Source organism: Corvus cornix, chromosome 2 (genome assembly GCF_000738735.6).
Source record: "Corvus cornix cornix isolate S_Up_H32 chromosome 2, ASM73873v5, whole genome shotgun sequence".
Classification (NCBI taxonomy): Eukaryota; Metazoa; Chordata; class Aves; order Passeriformes; family Corvidae; genus Corvus; species Corvus cornix.
The window spans coordinates 48,963,391-48,986,707 of NC_046333.1; the positions used below are offsets into that span (position 1 = coordinate 48,963,391).

Below are 23,317 nucleotides of genomic sequence, written 5' to 3' on the forward strand. Positions count from 1 at the left end.
ATGCAAAAGCTTGCAACAGGTCCTCAGGAGATGACCCCATCTACAACAATAGGAGGAAGGGCACACCTTCTAAGAGAGCTTGAGACCCCATATGACTCCTCACATCCCTTCTGCCCTCTGTTTGCCATAGGAAGTGGCTGGAGAAGGGGTATTGCATACATGGTCCTTTATTACAACAAACATTAAAAAACGTGAAAAAGTAAAGCTGAACTCATCTCCACGTTACTGCTGCCTGTGTTGGTATGTACCTATGAAATGGATGGCATGCTTATGTGAAATGAAGTAAATTATGCAGAACTCAAAGTGTGCAATGTCACAGACTCAGTCTCTGGACATTCCATGATGGATTTTCACTCACACTCAAAGTGCAGTCAGGACCCTCAAAATCCAACTTTCAGGGGGACCATTTTTTATTCCATATTGTTCCTTACATTCATCAGAAAGCAAACAAAGAAAATGATGCTTAGACGCCTCAGAAAACCTATCAATTTTGGTCCACTGGGACAGCATTTTTCTTGTCCTGTCCCTCTCTGATGGCAACTTGGCTTCATGTGACTTCTTTGAGGATTATGAATGTGGAAACAGCCTCCAGGACGCATGCGTGCGTAGGCTTTTTTTTGTGCCGCTGACAAATGTCTGCAGCACCACAGAAGATATTCCAAACGAAGTCATTTTTCCACAAAACAATTCATCACAACGGATTCATCTCTACAAGAGTCCAGAACTGATGAAGTGTAATGAATCTGGCAGCCACATGAATTCCACTTGTGTACATTTCAGCATATCCATTTTTTTCCATGTTTCTCAGCCCTGCCCTGAAATTTTGTTTTCAGAATGAGTGGAAACTGTCACTGGTTATCACTTGGTAGGCAATAAGTACAATAATTAAGTGCAGTGTTAGTCAAAGGGTTATTTTGTTCAAATAATGTAGGAGCAGCAGTTGCTCTTGATAGCTGTAGTTTTGACTGGAGGCACATAACAAATAAAATTTTTGGTTATTCTCAGCAATGTAAAAATATACAAAATTAACCATGCCCTTTTCCAGACAATTTATAGTTTTACTTTACTTGATTGCATTATTTACAATACTTTAACTAAAATTATTTCTATTTCAGAGATATGCACACACAAGTAGGAATTTTTCTGTCCCTAGCTAGCAGAAGTGTCTTGTAACTGTCAGAAATTTATATGAAAAATGACATTATTCCTTATCTGAGGACTGATTAGCACAGTCACAAATCTAAAATACATCTTGTGTTCATCACGGATTCTTTTCTAAGCTTTTATGAAGTTGTCTGCAATAAAACTGGCACAAGAATAGCCATGGCATATTAAAATATAATTACAATTGGAAAGGTAATTATGAAAATACTGTGAACTTTACTAGCTAGCCCTACTCCCTGTGTGTTCCTTTGAGCCATGCCTCAACTCTTTGACAGATGAGTATTCCCACTGCTGCGAGGGCTGTTCACTCCCAAACACATCCATAGCTTTGAGCATGGCACTAGTCCCCTGGGTGCCTATCAGCTCAGTTCTGATTAAAAGACCCAACATAGGAGGAAGGGACCAAAGCAAATAAGAAGCAGTCACAATGTAAGAGCCATGGATCTTTCTGGCTCCACTCCCACTACTGCTGTCCCTACCCACAGCTCCCTCCTTTCTCTACTGTTGTTCCACAGCCTGACGAGCTGCTGATTCTCCTTCTAAGACTTTTTCATCTTACCTCCTCCCTCCCGTTTTCTGTATATGATGGTGATGCCATGATGATTTTTTGCCTTTTCTTTATACCTTTTATAACTTCTGTATTCTTAGTGTTTTTAGCCTATATTCTTAGACTTATTTGTCAAGCTAGGAGACTAAACATTTTAGAAGCTTTGCAGTTAGGGATCAGAATGCCCCAAACACCAAGTTCCTCTCCAGAACACATTCTGTAAACTAAGATAGAACCGTCCAGGGGGGAAAGGTTCCTCGGGGAGGGGGGCTCACTCGAGCCTCTCATTGGGGAATCTTTGATAGATATGCTAATTAGTAAGACCTATAATGTTATACCAGATCTTTTGGGGGAGGCATTGTGGTGTGCATTGGGGTGCATTCCACCTGGACGTGGTGCACCTAAGGATCCTTAAAATAAATACCAAGGTAAAACCCCTTTTCCCCTTCTAACTGTGTTTGAGAATTGATTTTAAGACCAGGAAAAGGCATCAATGGAACCCAAATGATTCCACTACATTCTGTGTCTTTCTCTACTGGCAAAGAGCAGGAATGTTTGTCCTCAAAACAAAAAAAAACGGGAAACTCCAAAAACTTCTGCAGTGGCTTTTCTGACCATAGATAACAGAGTATGAAGTGGCTATTAAGTTTTTTTCATGTTTAATTGGCAAAACACACAACAGCACTTACTGCATCATTTTCTCAATTTGGAAGTTGAAAGCAATCTTCATCAATGTAAAAAGCAGATGACAAGTTGGAAAAAACAACATTCTCATTCTTTGCTGGTGTACCTTCATCTTGGCACATAGAAAATGTTTGCCCTAACCCTGACCAGGATTGCTTTAAGTTTTATACTGGCACTGCTCCATTTCTTCCAGGGAAGTAACTTTTAACACCTAATATAATTTAATAATGATTTAAGTCCATCCTTTGTTAAACACCTTCCTAGAAAATTAAAACTAAAACAGATTTGAAAAGTTTCTAATGAGAAGAATATGGTTGATTACACTTTACCATGTCCATTTACTTCATATGGATACTGCACTTTTTATGCAGTAGCAAGCATTAGACATGGGATGAAAACAAGGTTCTTGTACTAATCATGAACTTTAGTACAGACATAGAGATACCAAAAAAACACCCAAAAAACTGCTAGCATAGAACATCTCTGCTTCCAGTGGCTAAGTGAGAGAACTCAAATCCAGGGATAAAAATTCCAGGTATCTCAATTAGCAGATAATTTTGAAACAACTCTTAGTCTTCCTTTCTTCTTCATTTCACTTGGCCAGAGTGAAAGCCTTGTTCTCTACAATAATTTCATGCACTTACCTGCTGCCTTCCTGAGGAATACACTGCTCAACATCCACTGAAAGAGAGGCCATAGCAGATACTGTTTCTGTCTCCTCCCTCTCCTGCTTCTGAGACTCAGCCAGAGCACAATCCACTGGCACAGAGTATGGCTCCACTGACTTCCAGTACTTGCCTAAGGAAAACACACATAATAATTTATGGGAATTTTAGCTAGCATGGTGGTACAAGAACAGTAATCACTTAGTTCAACCCTCAGTGATTATAATTTAAAATCACTGTGGTGTAAGCAGTACAGTTGAAATTTCAGACTGCAGTGAAGAGGTCTATTTCTGAACCTAAGAATGCCAAGTTGGAAAGCGCTTTCATTCCAAGAGCTGTGTCACACCCTTCCCCAGAAGGTAATAAACTGGAGGAGTAACACACAGACTAATGAACACAGATTGTCAGGCAGGCAATTGGCTTTATCTACCCAAGGTGATGGGAGTTCAGAGCAGAACTAGAAGCTCTGATATGGCATGCAGTTGATGCAAAGACAGCGAAATGTAGAAAAATGTACATTGTTGTACAAAGTGCTCACACAGCACCGACCTGAAAAGGAAAGAAGTCAGAAATTTCAGCTCGGACTGAAGTGGTGTTGCCAGAATAATCAGGTTTGTTAGTCCTGGATGTTCTTTCTCCTCCAACCTCAGGGCGTATACTAGAACAATAATTTATTTAAAACTTTCATATATGAACTGGCTGTTGCTGGAAAGCTGCCAGGTATCATAAGGAGTAGAGCTTTATGGTTTGCTGTGTAAAAATACAGCAGTGGATTAAAAGCATGAGTATTTGCAGATTTCTGCCTGCAACAGAAAAAGCTCATCAAGAAAGGCAAAAAATAATGGCAGGTGACTCATCTTAAACATATAAAATGATCTGCTACTGCAGGGGTATTAAGAAACAGTTGATTATTGGTAACCACATGAACAAGTATGAATTTACATATATATTTCTTACAGTTCAGTAAAACACTGAGCACTCCCTAATTGCCAGGTGGATGACACCTGGGAATTAGGAGCTTTGGGAAGTCTGGGAGCTCTGGACCAGAGCTTACTCAGTGTTTAGCAAGAAGCTTTCAGCAGCTGCTGCAGAGGTTGGATCAGGGTACTTATCTGGGAATTAGACAGAGGGTTTCAACAGCTGTGGAAGAGAGGGGATCAAGTAGGGGACCTTTCCAAGGACTAAAAGGAGGATTTTGGCAGCTGGGCAGCAGGCTGAGCTGAGGTGATTATCCAGAGGGTAGCTGGAGGCTTTGACAGCTGGGAGGCCAGGCCAGCAGTGGTGCTGCCTGTGCTGCAGAAAGGCTGCTGAAAACTCCCTCTTTGGTAACACAGCTCTCAACACAGTTTCAGGCTTTTGGAAAGATGAACTTTTCCCTCCAGTGAGAAAGCAGCTGTCAATAAAGCCTGAAAATGTCTTTATTCAAAAACATCATTGCAAGATGAAAGCCCAAGTCAATCTTCAAGAACAAGCAGTGAGCATGGCCAGAGTGTTTCTTTGAACTCTAATAGTGTGCACGTTTGAGTAGTTAGCAGAATCTTTAAATAACGGGGACCTTCTGGGGATAAAACGTAAAGTGTATTAAGTATCCTACAAAGTTGAGATTAAGTGTTAGGAGGTTGGCTTTGCTCCAAAACATGAAAGACAGAGCTAAAAAAGTTATGTACATAACAGTAGGCTCAATGATTGGAGCCTGGCAAATTTTATAAAAACAAGACAAAAATATTCTCTATTATTACTGTGCTCAGAGACCATATTCTCTATTCATTAAAAAACACACTAAAAACAAACAAAAAAGTTATATGAGCATTCCACAATGTTCTCACAGATCCTATGTGCAAAAGTCAGTCTTTGCAATATACACCCAATTCAAACCCTATAATTTATGAGCTAAATGTTCACAGAGTGGGTGGGGTTTTTGTTGCAGAAACAGATGTGCAAGAAAATCAAATCTGTTGGCATGGGAATAATACCCCCTCTTGCCTATAAAAGAAATGAACCCATGTTCACTGCTGGAGTTTTCAAGGGCTTTTATTCATAAAATAAAATATTAGTACCCAGCTACCACTGTGTTGCTCTCCTGCAGCAACAATAAAACAGCATCACTGAGGATTGCTACATCACATTCATTCATTCACACACAGGCTTGCACACCAGCTGCCCCCTGAATCCTGACTTTCTTGTAACATTAAAACTCAGGGCCAATTCAAGCACATTAGTGGGCTTTCTGTGCCCATTTAACTGCCCTTCGCTCCCAAGCGATTGGTGATTTTCCTTGTTTCCCTGCATTGAGGGCTGTGTTTTGAGAGGTGCTTCAGCGATAGAGAGAGCAGTCAGGCCAGGAGGCAGGTGGCAGCCCATATACTGCAGTGGAGGGTCCTGGAGAACAGAACTACAGGGCAGGGTGTTTGTGGTTTGTGGGGGGAAATGTTTCAGCAATCCCAAATAGGAACAGCATCCAGGTAGCAGGAGGTACCTCATGCAAAGAAATCTCTGTGATGCTGTGAAAAAGCAATTACAAGTTTTTCTTTAAAATCAGAAAACTGTACTTTACAAATACCTGGGGTAAGCAGAACGCCTTTGCAAGACTCTTTTTATCCAGCACAACATTTATTTGTTGTACATGAAACATACAGGCCTTGAATGAGTGTTCAGCCCAAAGATTTGCAGGCTAAGTGTTACAGAATGGACAGGCAATCACAGCATGCAGCTGCAAAGGAGCTTTGTTAGGATGCATGCTGTGGATTCATAGTTAAAAGAAGTCAAAAGTCATCAGCCTCAAACTGCTCCCATCTCTGAAAATGCCATTTCTACTGTGCTCTAATGGAATGTGAAATTCCACCAGTTCTGCTACATTCATTGAGAAGAACTTGGTGGAGCTCAAGGGAAAGAATGAAGCATACTGCTGGTTTCATTCATACAAAACTTGAGCAATCATGGATTGCAAGGAAAAAAAAAATGAAACCAAATCAGTCTTCTAGGTATACTTTGGCTTTCAGCATGAAAATGTGCTTAAGTCTCCCTCAACGATTTGTGGGAGCACTGACTATTACCAGGAAATAATAAAAGGGAATGTTTCTGTCACTGCTGTAGGCATTTGTAATTACCTTTCATAGATAGATTTGGATATGCCATATCATGGCTTGCTTGAAAAAGGTGTTTGGGGTTGGTATTCTGCTAGTGAACAGGATTGTTTAGAAGTAGCCTATTACGTAGGTTTGGGAACTACTAATTCCAAAAGTATTACATTTCTAAAGGAGCTTTGGATCACTGTCAATACAAAACATGTATAGAAATTCTATTCTAGTTAGAAAAAAGTTGTCTCTTAGTTTCTAAGTATTGTAGCTTCAAGGTTTTGCAAAATGCACAGAGGAGGGGCTTATTTGGTATAAAATATTGCTAATGTTCATTATGAAAGTTGGATCATGGAAATACGAAACCGATATGCATGCAAGCAATGATCCAAACAAATCAGGCTTTCTCAGTACCTCTTGAGATGCTACTCAACAGCCTAATGCTCTCCAGCCTGCATAACTCTCTAAAATATTGAACAGGTACTTGCTTCTCTTAGACCTAAATATGCATCACAAAGCTGCACTGAACTTCCTCGGGGCTCCTTTCTATCATCCAAACATACTTCTTTCTAATACTTGGTCTCTCTCCAGACAAAATGAGGTATACATAACTTTTTAGGTAGTAACTGCAAGGAAAGGCAGAATGTTCTATGTAAATAACTCCAAACCCTGAGCAGCCTGACTTAGGTTTCAGAAGAACAGCCCAGTGGACTGCATGACTGTACCAGTTCAGCTGAAACCTAATTGTGGCAAAATTAAGTCATTCTGCAGATCTCTGGACTATGTTTTCAGACTTACACTATATATTTGTTCCTAAATCCACACCTTCTCTCTCAACAGCCACCATTTGTGTGTATTCCTAGTCTTCTGTTTGTCTGTTTCTCAATTCACCATTTTTTGGTTTCAGATCCATTTTCCATTACATACATGTTTTAGTTCAAACAGAATTGCATCTCCTTTCCTTGTGTCTCTGGTCTGTGTGTAGCATTCTGCCCTTATCATCATTTACAAATCTGTTCTATCTTGCACAGTACATGAATCTCCTTGACTTGCTGACTCCTTCCAGATCATTAACAGATTATTAACAGGGAATTTTAACTCATGAGCTACCTGAGAACATACCAGTCAGCAAAAAAGGATTTAATGGAATATATTATACACAGCTGATTTAATTGCAGCATTTGCATATCTCGATGTCTGTTGGATATGCAGGATGAATTATATACCTACAATGAATTTTCTTTGCCACTTTGCAACTAAAATCTGATTGAGAGTACTGCATGAACAGTGAATTAGGCATGATGTCCCTTCTAAAAACTCCATTTATTTTATGTAGATGAATCCCAGTCATTTGTGGTTCATCTCAAATAAAGGAAAACATTTGTTATTCATTTGTTATTCTTAAGGAGACAGCAAACAGTAGAAGTCAGGAAGCTCCCACTGCCTCAGTAGAATGGCAGAGAGCAGAAGATTAGAGAACTTAAGGGAAGTGTGCTCAGTTGGATTAAAGCAATTGATAGCATAAAGTTCTTCAATGAGCAAATGCCCTAAAGCATCTGGGTAGCTAATGGCTGGGGTCAGAGCACACAAGTGAAGCAATAATGTACCCTCTGTCTCAGAAACAATAACATAATGTATTTTTTAGCACTGTTCCATGGATCAGTGGCCATTCTGAGCTTTTCAGCTTTACCTCAAGCTCCTATGAATCTCAAAGTGAGTACCTTGTAAAGGGCTGCAAAACCAGAATCTGAACAAACTATTTGTTAGAGCTCTAATTTACCTGTCTGTTCCTGTCCCTCACTGACAAACATCTATTTCATCCAAGCTGCTCTGGAATGAAAAGATTTGGGAATATTCAGGATATTTGGGAATAATCAGAAATGTTTAAATAATTTTAATGGGTTACTTTTTCAAGGCTAAATACATGGCAGAAACAAAGAGCTGTTGAAGAAGCAAAAATAAAAGCATAGATATAAATATTAGACACAGCATGTCAACTTATACATAAAACATTTTCCCACTCTTTTCTCTGAAAAAATAATGTCTATGACATTAATTAATAATAAAAAATAACCCCAAGCCCAGAAACCCACCAACTCAAACTGAGAAACATACTTTGAATTTCAGTGGTCTTTTTTAAAGAAGCTATTGCATTCATATTGGGGATTTGGTGCACAATATCTTCTGGGAGAGGCTCCAGCTGAAAGAATAGAATAGAATAATATAAATATTCAATAAGCCACAGGGACATAAAACAAACTGAAACAGTCTAATCCTCAGGAAAAGCTCAGCCCAAGAACTGGTTAATATGTTGCTGGTATCAGTTCTAAATGTATAGTCATGATTTTGTTTTCTGTTTTCCAGCCATGTAATTGAATTCCAAGGGGCTTTTCTATTGGATGCAAGACTAATCTATGGAGTCTCAGAAGCAGGTGCATGTCTGTGTATTATTCATTAAAAAAATGCTAGTTATTTGTGTGATTTTTGAAGGTTCCTCACAAACCAAATTCCACTGTGTCTGTATACGCAGCTGGGCACTCCAAACAAAACTTTGCTGAAGCGGCACTGGAACCAAAGTGTGCACTCTATTATCTTTATTTTTCTGGTGTTATTACGTCTAACCATCTTACACATTTTAAGGTTTATAGGGGAAAACCATAAAACACAGCTGCGTTTACTAGCGTAACATTAATTTCAAATAAAATAGTAAATAAAAAACGGTTATGCAGATTAGCAGTAAGAGTTCCCTAAGTAAGTTTTTTATAGAATCAGCTGCATTTTAATTAGCTAGTTTTAATTGTACATTCTTTAAGTAGGGCTGCATTAGCAGAAAGAAGTGTTCAGTTGCTGCATAGTAATTTTTGCCCTGCAATTGATAAATATAAAAAGCAAACTGTATTTTCAAATTCACCCACGTGCTTTTTTGTCCACCTTCCACACATTTTCTCCAAGGACAAAATGGTAAAAAAATTGTTTGGGCTGAATGTTTCTCCTTGCACTGTAGTAACTATATTCTCTTTGAACTATGCTGAGAGTCATGAAGCTCCTCTGCTTCCCCACATAAGGGACCATAGCTGGGTGTGCAGGCATGCATCCTGAGGAATAGCAACTGTGTCAAGGTGGACAAAAATGAGCGATATCAATACCAATCTCTCCTCTCTAAAGATGAGGAAGTTCAACCACCGTTGACAGGAGACATCTGTACTGCAGACAAAACTCCTTTCTTAAGCCTGCCTGGGTCTATTTTAAACTAGGTCAAGTGAAGCCCACCCAAGGAGCTTCCTTTGTGAAGTTAATAGTTCAGTAGCCATCATATATTGTCCTCCAGGTTGCTACTGCTGCATTGCTACTCACTAGCTAGATAAAATCAACTTTGATCCAAGCACACAGTGGGAAGTAATGGCAGTGTGGATACTCCCTCAGTGGTGCTATTTTAAGCAAGCTACAAATCCCGAAACTTCTGGGATCCTGCCACTACAATCAGCAGTGAATGCCTGTCAGTGATAAAGACATTGCAAATATCACCAGTCTTTTGGAGTCTTGGTAACTAAAATGAATAGGGCTGTTCATGTCATTATTTCCTTAGAAGCCCATATGGGATTGCAGCTGGAAGATTTTCTTCTGGCTAGAAACAATAGCACTATGTTTTGTTTTCAAATAGTATAAATCAGTCCATTCTGCACAGTGATCAACTGTGCAGAGAAGTGCTGGTTGGACCTGACTGGGTCCCAGCTCTACTCGGTTACCAAAGACGCCAAAGTGTAAAGAAAGTTTACTGCTATCAAATACATATCATGGATTAGCACAAAGACAGCAATTACAATACAAATAATATTTCAGATACTTTTGCAATCCTTGAACCACATTTACTTTGTCATCTTCATAGGTGGCTCTATCTGGTAACTCTTTCAGGTGCCTGGGGGCGAACTGTGCATTTATGAAAATGCCAACCAACAGATCAAGCTTTACAGATTTTAGAAAAATAATCCATATAATAACCTTAATAATCCATACTTTGAGTTATGCAGATAAATAGCATTTGCTTTATCACCAGTCATTTTCAGTTTAAAGTAATCTATCATTTGGCCAGGAAGAATACAAAACCCTGAAGTTCTGTTTGGTCATGCTTGGGTGCAGGAATACATAAGGAGAAGCAAAGAGTAGTTTAAAGTTTTGTTTCATCAATTTCCTAATTCCTAAGGCTTTGATGACCAATTCACTTCCCTGAAACAGAAAAAAATAGCTCCAGGCCATAGCAGTAGGAATAATAGTAAAAGGTATGGAATTGCCAGGCTGCAATATGTGAGAGCTGCATCTTGGTTTGCCCTTTGAGTACCCCAAGATTCTTTAGGCAGACCTTTTGTACAAACTATATGCAGACCCTTTGTACTAATTATTAATTAACTTATTAATTTGTACTTGAAGCTGGCTTTTTGCAAGAGCCAAAACCTAAAAAGTTTGATTTTCCCTGATATATCAAAACCACCTCTTTATTTACCAGTATAGAGCTTTTTTTAAAACAAGTAAGCTTTGTTTGAATATCTAGATATATCAGGTGGATATTTAGAAATGGCAGGCATGTTTTTAGAAATCAGCATGAGCTGATGAATCCTTAAAGAATAGAAAGGAAAGAGTAAAACATACAACACCTATCCTAAGCATTACTCCATCTGTTAGCACTGCTAACAGTTTTGTAGGCGATGTGAGTATAACGGCCATGTTTGATCATTTCCTTAACTTTTTTTCCACAAAACTTTCATTTTATATTCCAAGCTTGGCTGAAGCAGGCTCCTAAGCCTTTCTGTCTCCTCATTCTTAAGTACCATGCAACAGAGCTTGGACCCTCTTTCATATCAGGGAAACTTTATCAGGCTCCACAAGTAAGTTCATTACATCATATATCCTGCTCAGCCCAAAATGCAGTTCCATTACAAAAACACTGCAGAAACAAAGCCAGTGGGCTATGGCAGCTATTTCTGTACACTCTGAATTGAGACTGTCTGCATTCAAAAGAAGGATTCTGTTGGCAGTTATCCACTGGTTGCATACAACCATATAGACACAGAGGTGTCCCTGGAAAATATCAGCAGTTAGACCCAATACTGAACAAAAGAAATTACTCTACACCTGGCATATACGGCACCATCACCTTCCCTCCTACACTTACTGGCATTCAGATCATGAAGTCTATTAAATCTGGAGGCTAATAGAAAAGAACCTGAAAAGAGCACTGGAAAGACACCATCAGGAAAGAAATCTTTCAGAGAAGAACAGCTCAAGTCTGCAGAAATAACCAAACCACTGGAGAGACAGTTTGGACCAGACACAAAGGGTCACATTTTCAAAGCTTTTACATGGCTGAATTGGGCTTTTCTGTCCAAAGTAGAAGATGAAAGTAGAAACTGTGTCCACTAATCATTTTCAAAGTAGGAAAAACAATGTAAATGGGCAAAAAATCACTTGGTATGCCAAAATCTGCCAGAGGCATATCAACAAATGTTTGAAGAAGGAATTAACGATGGAAATTTCATGTGCCCAGAAAGGGATCTGAATTGATCCTTGGGAATGTGGAGAGAATCTGAAACTACAGTAGTCTGTATTGAGCTGAAAATTCAAGCAATATCCGTGTTGTCTTTAGCACTGTCATGTTTTTAAGTACCAAGATTAGCTTCAGTGAAGAGTGTTGCAGAGTGCAGTTAGAGATTACTAACAAGTGAGGCAAGTGTAAGGTAAGGAGTTTCATCTGCCAGAAGCATAGGAAAGGGAGGAGGCAGGCTCCTCAGGGATGCCAGGGCTGCAGGGGGAAGAATCACAACCCCGCTTTGTTACACTGTGTAAAAACCTATTAGCGTGAAGACCGAGCTTTGTTGTTCTTAGTGTCGCCTATGATTGCAGAAGACTAAGTTCAAAGATCTCACAGGTCCTCTTACATTATGTGTTCTTATATTAGCAATCTTCTCAGAGTTTCTGCACTCTCTCTTTACATATAAACACTTCAAGCAGGTATTTTTGTGATCAATGGTTACAATGCAGTAAATAAACAAATCAGATTTCATCAGGGATTAAGTTCAAAGACACAAAGGATGATGAGCAACTGCCAGTCCCTGAAAACCAAGCAATACCTTGGAATTATGTAACTCTGGAATCAGAATATTCTCTTTCCTTGGCCAAACCACTTCCTGACTAGCACTGCCCACCTTGGGAACTTTGATGTCACCATGCTGACCTCTGGCACACACACTGTTCCAGTTTCCTACCTCATCCAGATCTCTGTTTCTAGACTCTGGGTTTATTGAAGCAGGAGCTGACCCATGTTTTAAACCTGGCATTAATTATTTTCTAGTATTAGACTCAGATTAACAATGAGGATGTGAGATTGTGAGCAAGTTTACCATACAATTTAAAATTGATCTCAGGCCATATTCACTTCCACGAATATCTCCATTTTGGAGAGAGAAATGCTTACCTGTTCTGGTAAATAACCCCTTTTAACGCAGTCCAGGCCCTCTTGGCAGAGCTCACTGCTTCGCTGGCAAGCAGCCCCAGATTCACACTGAATTCCACAAAGGAGAAAATGCCAACTTTTCATCATCAGCAGGAAAGCTGCAGAGTACAAGCTTTCCACTTAAATTACCATCCCCTCCTAAATGCCAGCTCAACAGATTGCAAGAAAGAAGCACATACTTCACACTCTGCAAGAAAATTGGTGTAAGTTTTCAAGCATTCTTGGGAGCCAACCAATCACAATGTTTTGTCAAATTCTGCTTCAGACTGAAATTCAAGCCAGAAGAATATTTACTAGAAGATGTTAAATTTAGTCACTTAAAAATGTTTTTACACTTGGGGCCAAATTCAGTCTTGGCCGCCACAGTCAATGAGAGCAGACATGCATCCTCTCTGCGCCTTGTTGCAGGATCCTGCTGGGCAGAGACACTGAGGACTGCACTTCTCTGCATCCTCTGTGCAAGGAAGAGCATGACACCGTCTGTGAGTAATTATCACTTGTTACAGACCACAGAAAACTGCTGTGCCACAGGGAGCTAAGAGATGCTGCCCAAACCTGTAGACAGATCAGAGGGACGGACATGATGTTAGACTGACTTCTGTGCCCCATGGAGCTAGCAAACCTGTCTGCTTTAAAAGGGATGGGATGAAGGAAGAGCTAAATCCTTAGGTTTTGACTCTGAAAGTTGTGTCCTTGAAAGAATCCTTCCTTACTCTTTCTGGCTGCAGAAGAACCCCTATCTGAATGCAGTTATGTTGGAAATAAGATGTAGGATTTAGCATACTGCACTCAAGGAAAGCCCATGCCCAAGGATTTTTTAAATCCAAGTAGTGTGTCTTCAAAAATAATGTGGAGGAAAGAAAGCAGAACCTACCCTTGCATGTCTAGAGCAGCATTACTTACCACCACCTGGACCTGAAAGTCACAGCAGAGCTCTTTATAGCACCATAACTAGGACTGGAAAAGTAGTGTAGAATTTCCATACTCCATGATGAAGATTTTGGGGGAAAATCTCAATATTCAACCCAATTTTCACAGACTTCTTGGAATAAAATACAAATCTTTATATTCAATGGTTTTCTTAATTGAAGTAATATGTGTATCTATATACACTTTAAGAATGAGCATTTAAATCTATATAATCAAAGTGTGAAAAACTGTAGAATCATTTAAAAGGTGTCACAATAAGTGAAAAAATTTAATTTTCAGCATGCATATCATAATCTCAGAAAGGCCTAAAAGCAATGATTCTTTTGGAATTATCTGAATGCATCTTTTCCTTTGTTTAGACAGATGTTCTGAATGGACAAGTTCTCAAATCACATTGAGAAAATTCAGGGATATCTTAAGGCAGCTGATGGTCATCTTTCCTTTTCACCTTCCAGAAGGTTTTCCATGTTTACATTTTGGATTTCAAGGGAACCCAGCTGCTTAATCTCTTCTCACCCCTTAGGAAGATTTCCTTCCAAGGAGATAACCTACAGTGCTTCTAATTAGGTCTGCAAATGGTCAAATGGATTTTTCTCAAAGTGACATGGAAACTTTCTGTTTGTAAACAGAAGCATGGAGAGGAAAACCTAAGATATCAAAATATTTTTAAAGTAATTTTATATGTAAACCTTCTAATTAAAAATTGATCTTTATAAAATTTATCCGTAATTCTGTAATTTCCTTTTTAGTTTGCTTATTATCTAAGAAGGTATTCACACAACCAAACCAAACAGCCATTTCAGGTACTATAGGATGTCTTGCCTTCTTTCCAGTTGCTGTCAGAAAGGGTGTGGATCTCCTCTACATGCTGTGTTAGTAATACCAGTCCTTCCATGCCCAAATTATTTAAAGAAGATTAATTTGATACGGTATTCTTTTCCTAGTGTCGTCACTCACTTTTTTTAGAAGAGTGAGAAGTTATCTTACTAAAAAAATCACTAAGCTATAAGCCATGTATAAATTAAAACATCTATGTTGCATGTCAACCTGTTTTCGTTCTTGATTCTCTGAGGGAAATTAAGAAAAGAAGGCATTTTGCATTTGTAAACTTGATGTTACCTCTTAGGTAACATATCAGACCAGCACTCCATGAAAGTTGAAAGTGTGGCTAGTTTTATAATTTTTTAAAAAGTGTTATTCTGTTAGTAATAGAACACATGAAGCAGTGAATTTCTGTATTGAGAGGTCCTGGCCAAAAACAACAAAAGAAAAGAAAAAGTTTTCAAAAAGCTCTGCAAAATGTTTATGAATTCTAATCCTCAGCACATGAATAAATACATCTGACAAACTGCAGGGTACCTCACAAAGGCCTTTCCCAACCTTTCTAATTGGAGTTCAATTACATGTAGTGTTTAGAACTGAAGTTAATCTTGCCAGTGTTTTTAAACTTGGGGTGCACCATATACCATTATTTGTAAAAGTGAAAGGCAGATAATAAGTTATAATTATCCTATTAATCACCTGTAAAGAATTGCATTCAGGGAAAAATGCATCCTCAAATTACAGTAATTTGTTGTTTAAAGAATTTTTTTTTTCCTGTCCTTGGCAGAACATGCTTGGAGTTCGCTGTGCAAGTTCATGCATAGTATGCTGAAATCAAGCAGTGTATATGCTGCGGGCCACGTGGTGCATATTGCCATAAATCTTTTTCTGACTGCTTTCTAGGTATCAGACTTTCTCAGTAGTGCCTGCTTCTTGGCACTACTTTACTTATTCTTTTAAGCTAATGTCGGTTTCTTGTGGTACTCTTGGTAGCAACATCCTCTCTGGAGTACTTTTCTTTGCAGCCATAGCATACTTTGTCTTTGAAATTCTGCAGCACCAAACCATTTGGTGCACGTCCCAGAAGACAATGTTGTGAGCAAAACGACATGAGAATAATGCTTCTTGTCTGAGATGTTTCAAATTATTAAGGACCATGTTCTTTTACAAGTGAATTTACAATGACTGCATAGGTTTTTTGTATTCATTCTGAGTTAGTGAATTTTTGTCTCTCCTGAAATTTACTTTGCTATATTTTGCAAACAGATAGACTCACAATTTATCTAATTTTCTAGTCTCCAATTACTCTAAAATAAAATGGAAGAAAATCTTTATTCCAGTACACTTATTCATTTTTCTCACAATCCGTATTTTTTCTTGGATGATGTCACTGATAGCAGAAATAGTAGTTGGGTGTGATATAGTGGTAAACAAAATAAGGCAGTTTCCATAAATGGGTAGCACCACCAAATGGTCATAACTGGATAGAGGGACCCAGGCACCCACACAGAGGAGGATACATCACATCATTAGCACAGTACAATTCACATTAATCCCACAAGGGTGCAAATTTCAGGGAATGAGTTTAGAAATGCAATGAAAAGCCACTGATGTCGTAAGTTACTATCACAGGGAAGATGTCAACAGAAATATCAATGAGAGTGCCCTGGAATGTCAGCTGATCAGGAAGGCAGTGCTGCATTCACTAAGATTGTCAAATGCCTCAAGCTGGGTTACATATTCCATGTTCCAGTACCTAAATAAAAGAACTAACATTGCGCTGAGCAGCTCTTTTAGTAGCATATACCACCACACTGGAAAACTTTCCTTATGGAGTTTGTCAAATGTGACAGTAGATAAAACCCATTGAAACCTTTCTCTTTTGTTTCTGGTGTCTGCTTTACATTTCTGAGAATATTTTTGAAAAAGCGAACACTTTCTTCATTGTATGTATAATGTAAAAAATAATAAGCATTGTTGATGTGTCATAAAGATGAAAAGCAAAGGTTTAAAAAAACACTTAGAAAATTCTTCTACCCAACATCCATCAGAAGACACGTTACTTCACCTTATTCACATAGGTATGAAGCCTTGAAGTGGAAGGGAACTGGCAGACTAGCTTGCAATTTGGCACTAATACATTTGATTGGAGAGATTATATAGCTATTAAGACTTCCCCTGAGGGGGAAACAAAGTAGCATACTCCACTTTATAACAAGATCTTGCAAAATTCAAAATTTATGGTAAAGGCTTTTGTCCCTTCATAAATTATTTTGGCTGCAACTTCAGCAATTTTTTTTCTTCTCACTGTATTTCTAAGATAAAAGATATTTTCTAGTGGACAGCAGAAAAAGTTTCACTAATATGAATCCTTATCTCGCATTTGTGTACATAAATAGCACACACTCCTATTTACTTAGTCTTATAGTATCCTCTCAAAAGTTGTTAACATACACAGTGTTTGATATCTCTTGGAAACTCCATTTCAACTGTATTCAGATCAACCTGAATCTTCATTTATAAGTTGGTTGTTATTTTTTTTTTAAGTTTTGTACACATTTTTATTAATGTTTCAAATTGAAGAGTCAAAATACTGCAAAAAATGTGTCTCTGCAACATCCAGTTTCTGAGATTACCAGTTACCTGGAAAAAGCCATTTTTTTTCCATGATGGATGGTGAAAAGGTCCATTCCTAATAGATGATATGCACACCAATGACTACCAATGATGTCAAGTCTGGTATTCAGCACATCGCTAAAAGCAAACTGGAGGTTTTAAATATTACTCAGAACTGGGAATAATTTAGGCATACACTAAAGGATTTGTATAATCATCTAATTTAGAGGTATTTATGCAAATCAGCCCATTTGAGGTCTGTTCATTTCTAAGACATATTCAAATTCCATGGTTTTTTTACCAAATGAAAAAAGGGCTGACACCATTGTTACTAAAAGAATATCAAAGATAGCAGGTCCAGCAAACTTCGATCATTCTCTCCACCTAGCATGGTTTATGTTTTACCTCATTCCCTAGAAGGGCATTTATACAGGCTTCAGAGGCATCACAGATGGCAGTAAGGTCATGTCCTCCCTCCAGTGCCAGCACCACGCGGCCATCCGCCAGCTTCAGCAATTGCTTGGTTAGGTGACCAAAACCTGGGATTCAAACACAGGAGTGCAAATAATGAAAGCAGAACAAATATTGCAGGCATGTTTCACATCTGCTGCATGAGAGTGTGGAAAGCTCTGGAATACTGTGCAGGGAGCATAGGATATACTTATTCCAGTATCCTGTTTCTGACCATGGCCCACTGCAGATACTTTGGAGTTGGTATCGGAATTTTGTATGAGGCACATGTGAGATAATGCCCCTCATGCTGATACCTCATTGCTGGAGATTAGTTGAAACATGAGGATGTCTCTCTTCTTATCTTTGTTGACCATTATCACCCTGATTCTCTATATCAATGTGACATATACCCACGTTATTTAGAGATCTGACATAACCCTATGGCATTGATATGACAAATAATATTTGTAGTTAAACTACGGTGCTATAATTAAAAATAACTGTGCTTTTCAAATGGGATGATGAAGGGCTTTTTATTTAAAAATTGCTTCTTCCTTTGTTTTTGAGGTTTCAGAATAATATAAAATCATGGACTGAGAGATAGTGGAAGCATATGTTACCTCTTAGCTGCATCTTGAAGTGTTTTGGGAAGCAGCACTAACAACTTTAATTCAGGGTTTTGGTATAAGTTGAAACTGTCTAGAACTTCATAGCTATCTCTACCAGTATCACTCACTCCTGACCAACAGTGTTCTAAGAAACTCTACACCATAGCCAAAAATGATGGTGCTTCATTTTCTGTGATGATCTATAACTACACAGACATTACCACAAAGTTTTCATCTGTGATTCAAGTAAAATTAATTTATTACATTTTTAATGACAAGAAAAATGGCATGAAATATGTCAATTAGGAGTGAAAATTTTTGAAACAATTTTTGTGGTAGTTTCCTAGGACAGCTATTGGTTTTTTTTAATCTCTTTTAAGTAAGAAATGATAAACAAAGATTTGAAACTATTGACATTAAATAAACATCACATCTTGTTCTTAACTTTTCCACTTGGTCTGTACTAGTTGCTCCATAGATGGTCATCACTACTGATTCCAGTGCATTTCATATCCTTAAATAAAGCATTAGAAAGTACCTGCTAAACTCTGGAGTTCCATAAAGACAGGAAAATCAACATCTTTTTACTAAGTCCGAGTGAAGAAGACCGCCAGAACTTAAAACTGTGAAAATTACAAGCATATTTTCCAGAGAAATTTTCCAAACTCACATTTAGTTCTGTTTTCATCTTAGGATGTAAAATGGACATCTTTGTTAAGCACATCTCCAACTGGTTTTAGAATAGAGACTTTAATGACATCAAATCTGGATTAGCTGTACAGACAAAAAAATCCCAAAACAACAAAACTGCTCTACTTGCCACTTAACATATAGATGATCACAGAAACACTTGAAGTGAAATACTTTTTCCTTGAGCCACTGCCCAGTCTTCTTCACCCTAAAAGTACCGCAGTTTTGATTCTAGCAAAGTAACTACACTGTGGTTCAAATTACATAAAGGGCTGACTAAAAAGCAAAATCTTAAACTCTCATTTAAACTCAACCTTTCCTCATGAAAAAAAAAAAAAAACAAACCAAACACCCCCCTTCCTCCACCCACTCCTCTCTACAAAAGACCAAATTTAGAAAGGATAATAAAAGTGAAGGAAGGAGTGGAATTAGGATAACCTTTGATCTTTAGCCAATTTCTTCTGTCTTTTACCTACAGAATTTATTTCTGTCTGCATGTTACACACGAGATCTTTGGGTTCATAAGAAGAGTGTGCCAACAGTGTAAAGTGAGTCAAAGATACAACATTTAAAGGAAATGAAGAAGAATGAACAGGCACAGTCTCCCCACATTTATAATTCACCCTTTGAGTCTGTGAGGAATCCAACGGCACTATTAAGACAACATTTTCCTTTGTGTTATACGGGTTCTGTGAAGGGAAAGCTCTACCATGTCTTCCCTGCACTTTTGGAAAATTTTGTATGACTGAAAATATTGCTACCTCCACACTGTAATCTTCTGAAGTTTGTATGGCAATACATGCAAAGACTCTTGCTAAGCCTTTTCTTCTTTTAGACAACCATACAGACATTGTTACAATATGAGTTTGTCTGCTTGGTTTCCTGATGATTTTCCTAGTATCAGTGCTATAATAATCAACCCTGACTGAATCAGGACGCAATGAGTGATACAGAAAGCATCCTCCCAAACAGAGATCATGATAACAAGATAAATTGTTTCTAACCCAAATTAACATGATGGGGCTTTTCTTCAGTATAATTACCCTGAGGAAGTAAAGGTGACTTGCTAGAAAGTGAAGAAATAACTTTAGCCAACAGTACCAACATTGCCAGCGACTGAATGAGTTATGGAAATTCTTAACAAAGAAACTTGGATCCTAGGAAAGATGTTAGCTTCCTCAAGGAAATCCCCTGGAGAGCAGAAGTAAGAAAATGGAAAGAAAGGAATCCCAGTCAAGTAATAGTTTTAAGATGGGCTGTAGTTCATGCCAAATAATTAATGAAAACAAGAAGAAAATAGTAACAAGCACCATTAAAAGAATCCGTCATCTCCCCTGATATAAGGAGATCAATCACTGGCCAACTTAAGGTGAGAAGGAGTCAGACAAGCATTTTAAATCCTGGGTCTTCCAACTCACATGAATATCTAGAAATCAGCAGCAGTTCTTGCCCTTCTACTCTGTACCTGCTGAAATCTTCTTGTAAATGTGCTCAGTGATTTTGCATTTCAGAGAAGTGCAGCATTTTTTAAAATTAGGCCCATGCAGTGTGCCAGGAGATTGTGAGAATGATTTTGTGCCAACTATTATTTTCATAATTTCTGTAATTTAAACATTAAAACTACTTGCTTCATCAACAGATCCAACATTTGGATATGTTGGGTAGAACTTGCAAAAGCACTTAATATTCATTTGCTATCATCCTTTTAAATATTATGATTAACCTTTGATTTCCACAAGAAAAAAACCACTACTAATTCTGAAATTCCTACTCACCAAGTGTTTTATATTTTCTTCACAAAAAAATCTGTGAGTGCACAACTGTACATCCAAGCAGAGACGGTAACCATTATAAACTATGTTAAGCACTGGAGACATAAGCTGTATAGGAGCTGTCATTTGACAACCTTTGAAGTAAAAATATAAACTTTCAAAACAAAAAAATAATGTGTAATTTTTAATTATACCTTTTGCCCTCCTCCAGTACTATCATTGGAGGAGATAATATGCTCAGACTTTGTAAGAAATTATTCCAGTGTGGGAAGGCAGAAAGAGAGAAAATTATTATTGTATTATCCTAATGAGCAAGTTGTCAGGCTGCTATTGAAGGACACACAGGGTGCTGATCACTTGAATTACCATCTAAGCAAGTAATTCCACATCTTTTAGTGGACTGATGCCCCAGTAAGGACTCCAGGTTTTTTTATTTTAACAGATAAGCTCCCGCGCCCCCTTTGTAGTTCTGCTAAGCAGCAAGGAATGGCATGGGTGAGGCTTCTGAAGCCTCATTTGACCAAAATCACTGGAAAACAAAAACAATATAAAAACCCTATAAAAAGAGAATCTAGAGTTATTGCAGTTTTCTTTTGTTGTTTTTGAGGTACCCTTACTCTGATAACCTGAAATGGACAGTGACAAACAGAAGGCAGGTAAAACACCTCTTATCCTGGTCAGCTCCCTTCCGACAGGCTCGGTACACAGCTGTGTGTTGTGTTATGTGCGGCTGAAGTAAAGCTAAGAAGTCAGAGCTGGTATGGACAGCCTCTCATTTTGCCAAAGAAGCATTTGAGAATGAAGACAACTTGCAAATGTTATTCTTTTTGCATCCTCTCCTCAGCAGACAGGGAAAGGAGCCATATGGATGGGGTCCACTCCCAGCCAGCACCGCAGCACTCCTTGTTTGCATAAAGTCATATATGCAACTCAATTTGTTTGCCAGAAAATGTACAAACACCCAGTTAGTGGGGACTAAACCTGCCTCAGAAGAAGAGATTCCTTCCCTTTCCCCCACTGTGCATAAGGAGAGCAGATGTCTCCTGCACAGTCATTTTTTGGGTGACGGCAGGCTGAACAAAGCCGTGGTGCTGGCCCTTGCTCATTGGAGGTGGCTGGTGAAGGAACAAGGACACGTCAACAACCAAAAGGCTGGAGAAGCTTTACAGTTATGGAGAAAGCATTAGCTTTCTCAGCCTCAGCAGCAGGGCCCCAACAGCTCTTTTGGCTTCAGTGTCTTAAAAGCTACAACCCAACCCTACATTACAAGCAGAGCTCTGGTGCTCTGGATACTTGGAGCAGCGTGGAGAGGAATACATGCAAAACACAAAACCTCCACAGTCTCTGTCCTGGACCTCCAAGCATGTATTTAACTATTATTTGCCATTTAATCATGTCATTACTCTCTGATTTACTTGAGAATGTGTTTTCCTCTCATTAAAACTGTTGCGATGATTGCTGCCAAAATTCTACCCACCAGTGTTCTGTGCTCCTTCCCTGCGGTTCCTTTGTGACTATTTGATTAATTTTCATTGATATTCTTCCAACAATAGCATCTAAAATTAACTGGGTCAGTTTTTACATAACTTCCTGAGTCACCAGGCTACATGTCCTAAATAAATACGTCCATACAGGAGTCAAATGATAATTTACCCTTCCAGCACTAGCAGGGGCTGGGACATTTTGCAAAGCTTGTGTTCTGTGATAAGAGAACATACTTTATTCTCAGCTCTTAATTCAGGACCTTTTATTGAATCAAAACTTCATTTGGATGAAGTCAGAGACTTGACTCAGTTGGCAGGACGTGGCCTTGAGTGAGGGGGAAAAGGAGATTTTAATGCCAAATACATTCTTATGAAAAACATTTTCCAAATGGCTGAAATTACAAATGTTAGTGTTGAGGTACCCGAATTTAAATGGTACATTTGGCCTCCAGGCATTAGCTGCTGACTTCTTGCTTTTAATATGGGAGAAGGAAGCACAGTAACACTTCAAATTACATGTCTCAAGCAGGCATTTAATTTAGATTAAATTAGACAGTAATTGTATGTTAAATAAATACCAATAGTCTCAGAAACACATTTTTATGGATTAACAATTTATGTAATAGATGTTTTTATTGCATGCCTGTTAGGTCTACAGTAATATATTTTTCATAATTAGCTGTTCTTTAGCTGCTACACTGAACATAACTTATTAAATCTCTATTAATATATATTCAAGGATACATAGGAAACCTCTTTGAAAGCCAAATAATGCAAACCTGTCTCGCTACAGGAAGAGGCGACCTTGCAATGCTCAGTAAGATGGTATTTTCAACTCACTTGAGATGTGGATGTATCCAAGTGTGTCATATAGTCCATAGCATTTGCTTAGTCCTTCAGCTGGGAGGAACTTGTACACTTTCACCACACAAGGCAGCACCAACCACAAGACAAAATATTCCTCAGAGAAAATACATAGAGGAAAAGCACTCCCCCAAACTCTTCTCCCAATTAATTCATGCTAATAATAAAAGGAAGGGATTTCTTTTGTAACTTGCATCAAGCAGTAGGGATTCTGCACCCTCCAGGAAAGGTCATGGTAATGTACAAAATAATGATGAAGTTTTTAGAAATGTTACAGTGCTGTTATTTGGACTCAGAGGGAAAATATTCAACCACAGATTTCAGTGCCAAAATCAAAGCAGGAGCCTTTGGATATTCCCAAAACTGGCTGGATGGTTTCAGCCCTGTTCTTACTAGCTCTTTGCTCTGTGTCTTCCTTTCTTCTCCGTTTCCTTACATT

The 23,317-nt window shown here is 38.4% G+C and overlaps 1 protein-coding gene across 14 annotated transcripts in view; it reads right to left on the reverse strand.

Moving 5' to 3' along the window:
- The window catches only part of HDAC9 (histone deacetylase 9), a 462,548-nt gene that overhangs the window by 12,938 nt on the left and 426,293 nt on the right, over positions 1-23,317 (reverse strand). For all 14 annotated transcript variants that reach the window (XM_039550208.1, XM_039550200.1, XM_039550207.1 and 11 more), the window contains 3 exons: positions 17,413-17,546; positions 8,250-8,334; positions 3,040-3,193 (listed from right to left, as the gene is read on the reverse strand). In XM_039550208.1, the coding sequence (XP_039406142.1) occupies positions 3,040-3,193; positions 8,250-8,334; positions 17,413-17,546 (373 nt within the window). The remainder of the gene's footprint in view (positions 1-3,039; positions 3,194-8,249; positions 8,335-17,412; positions 17,547-23,317) is intronic.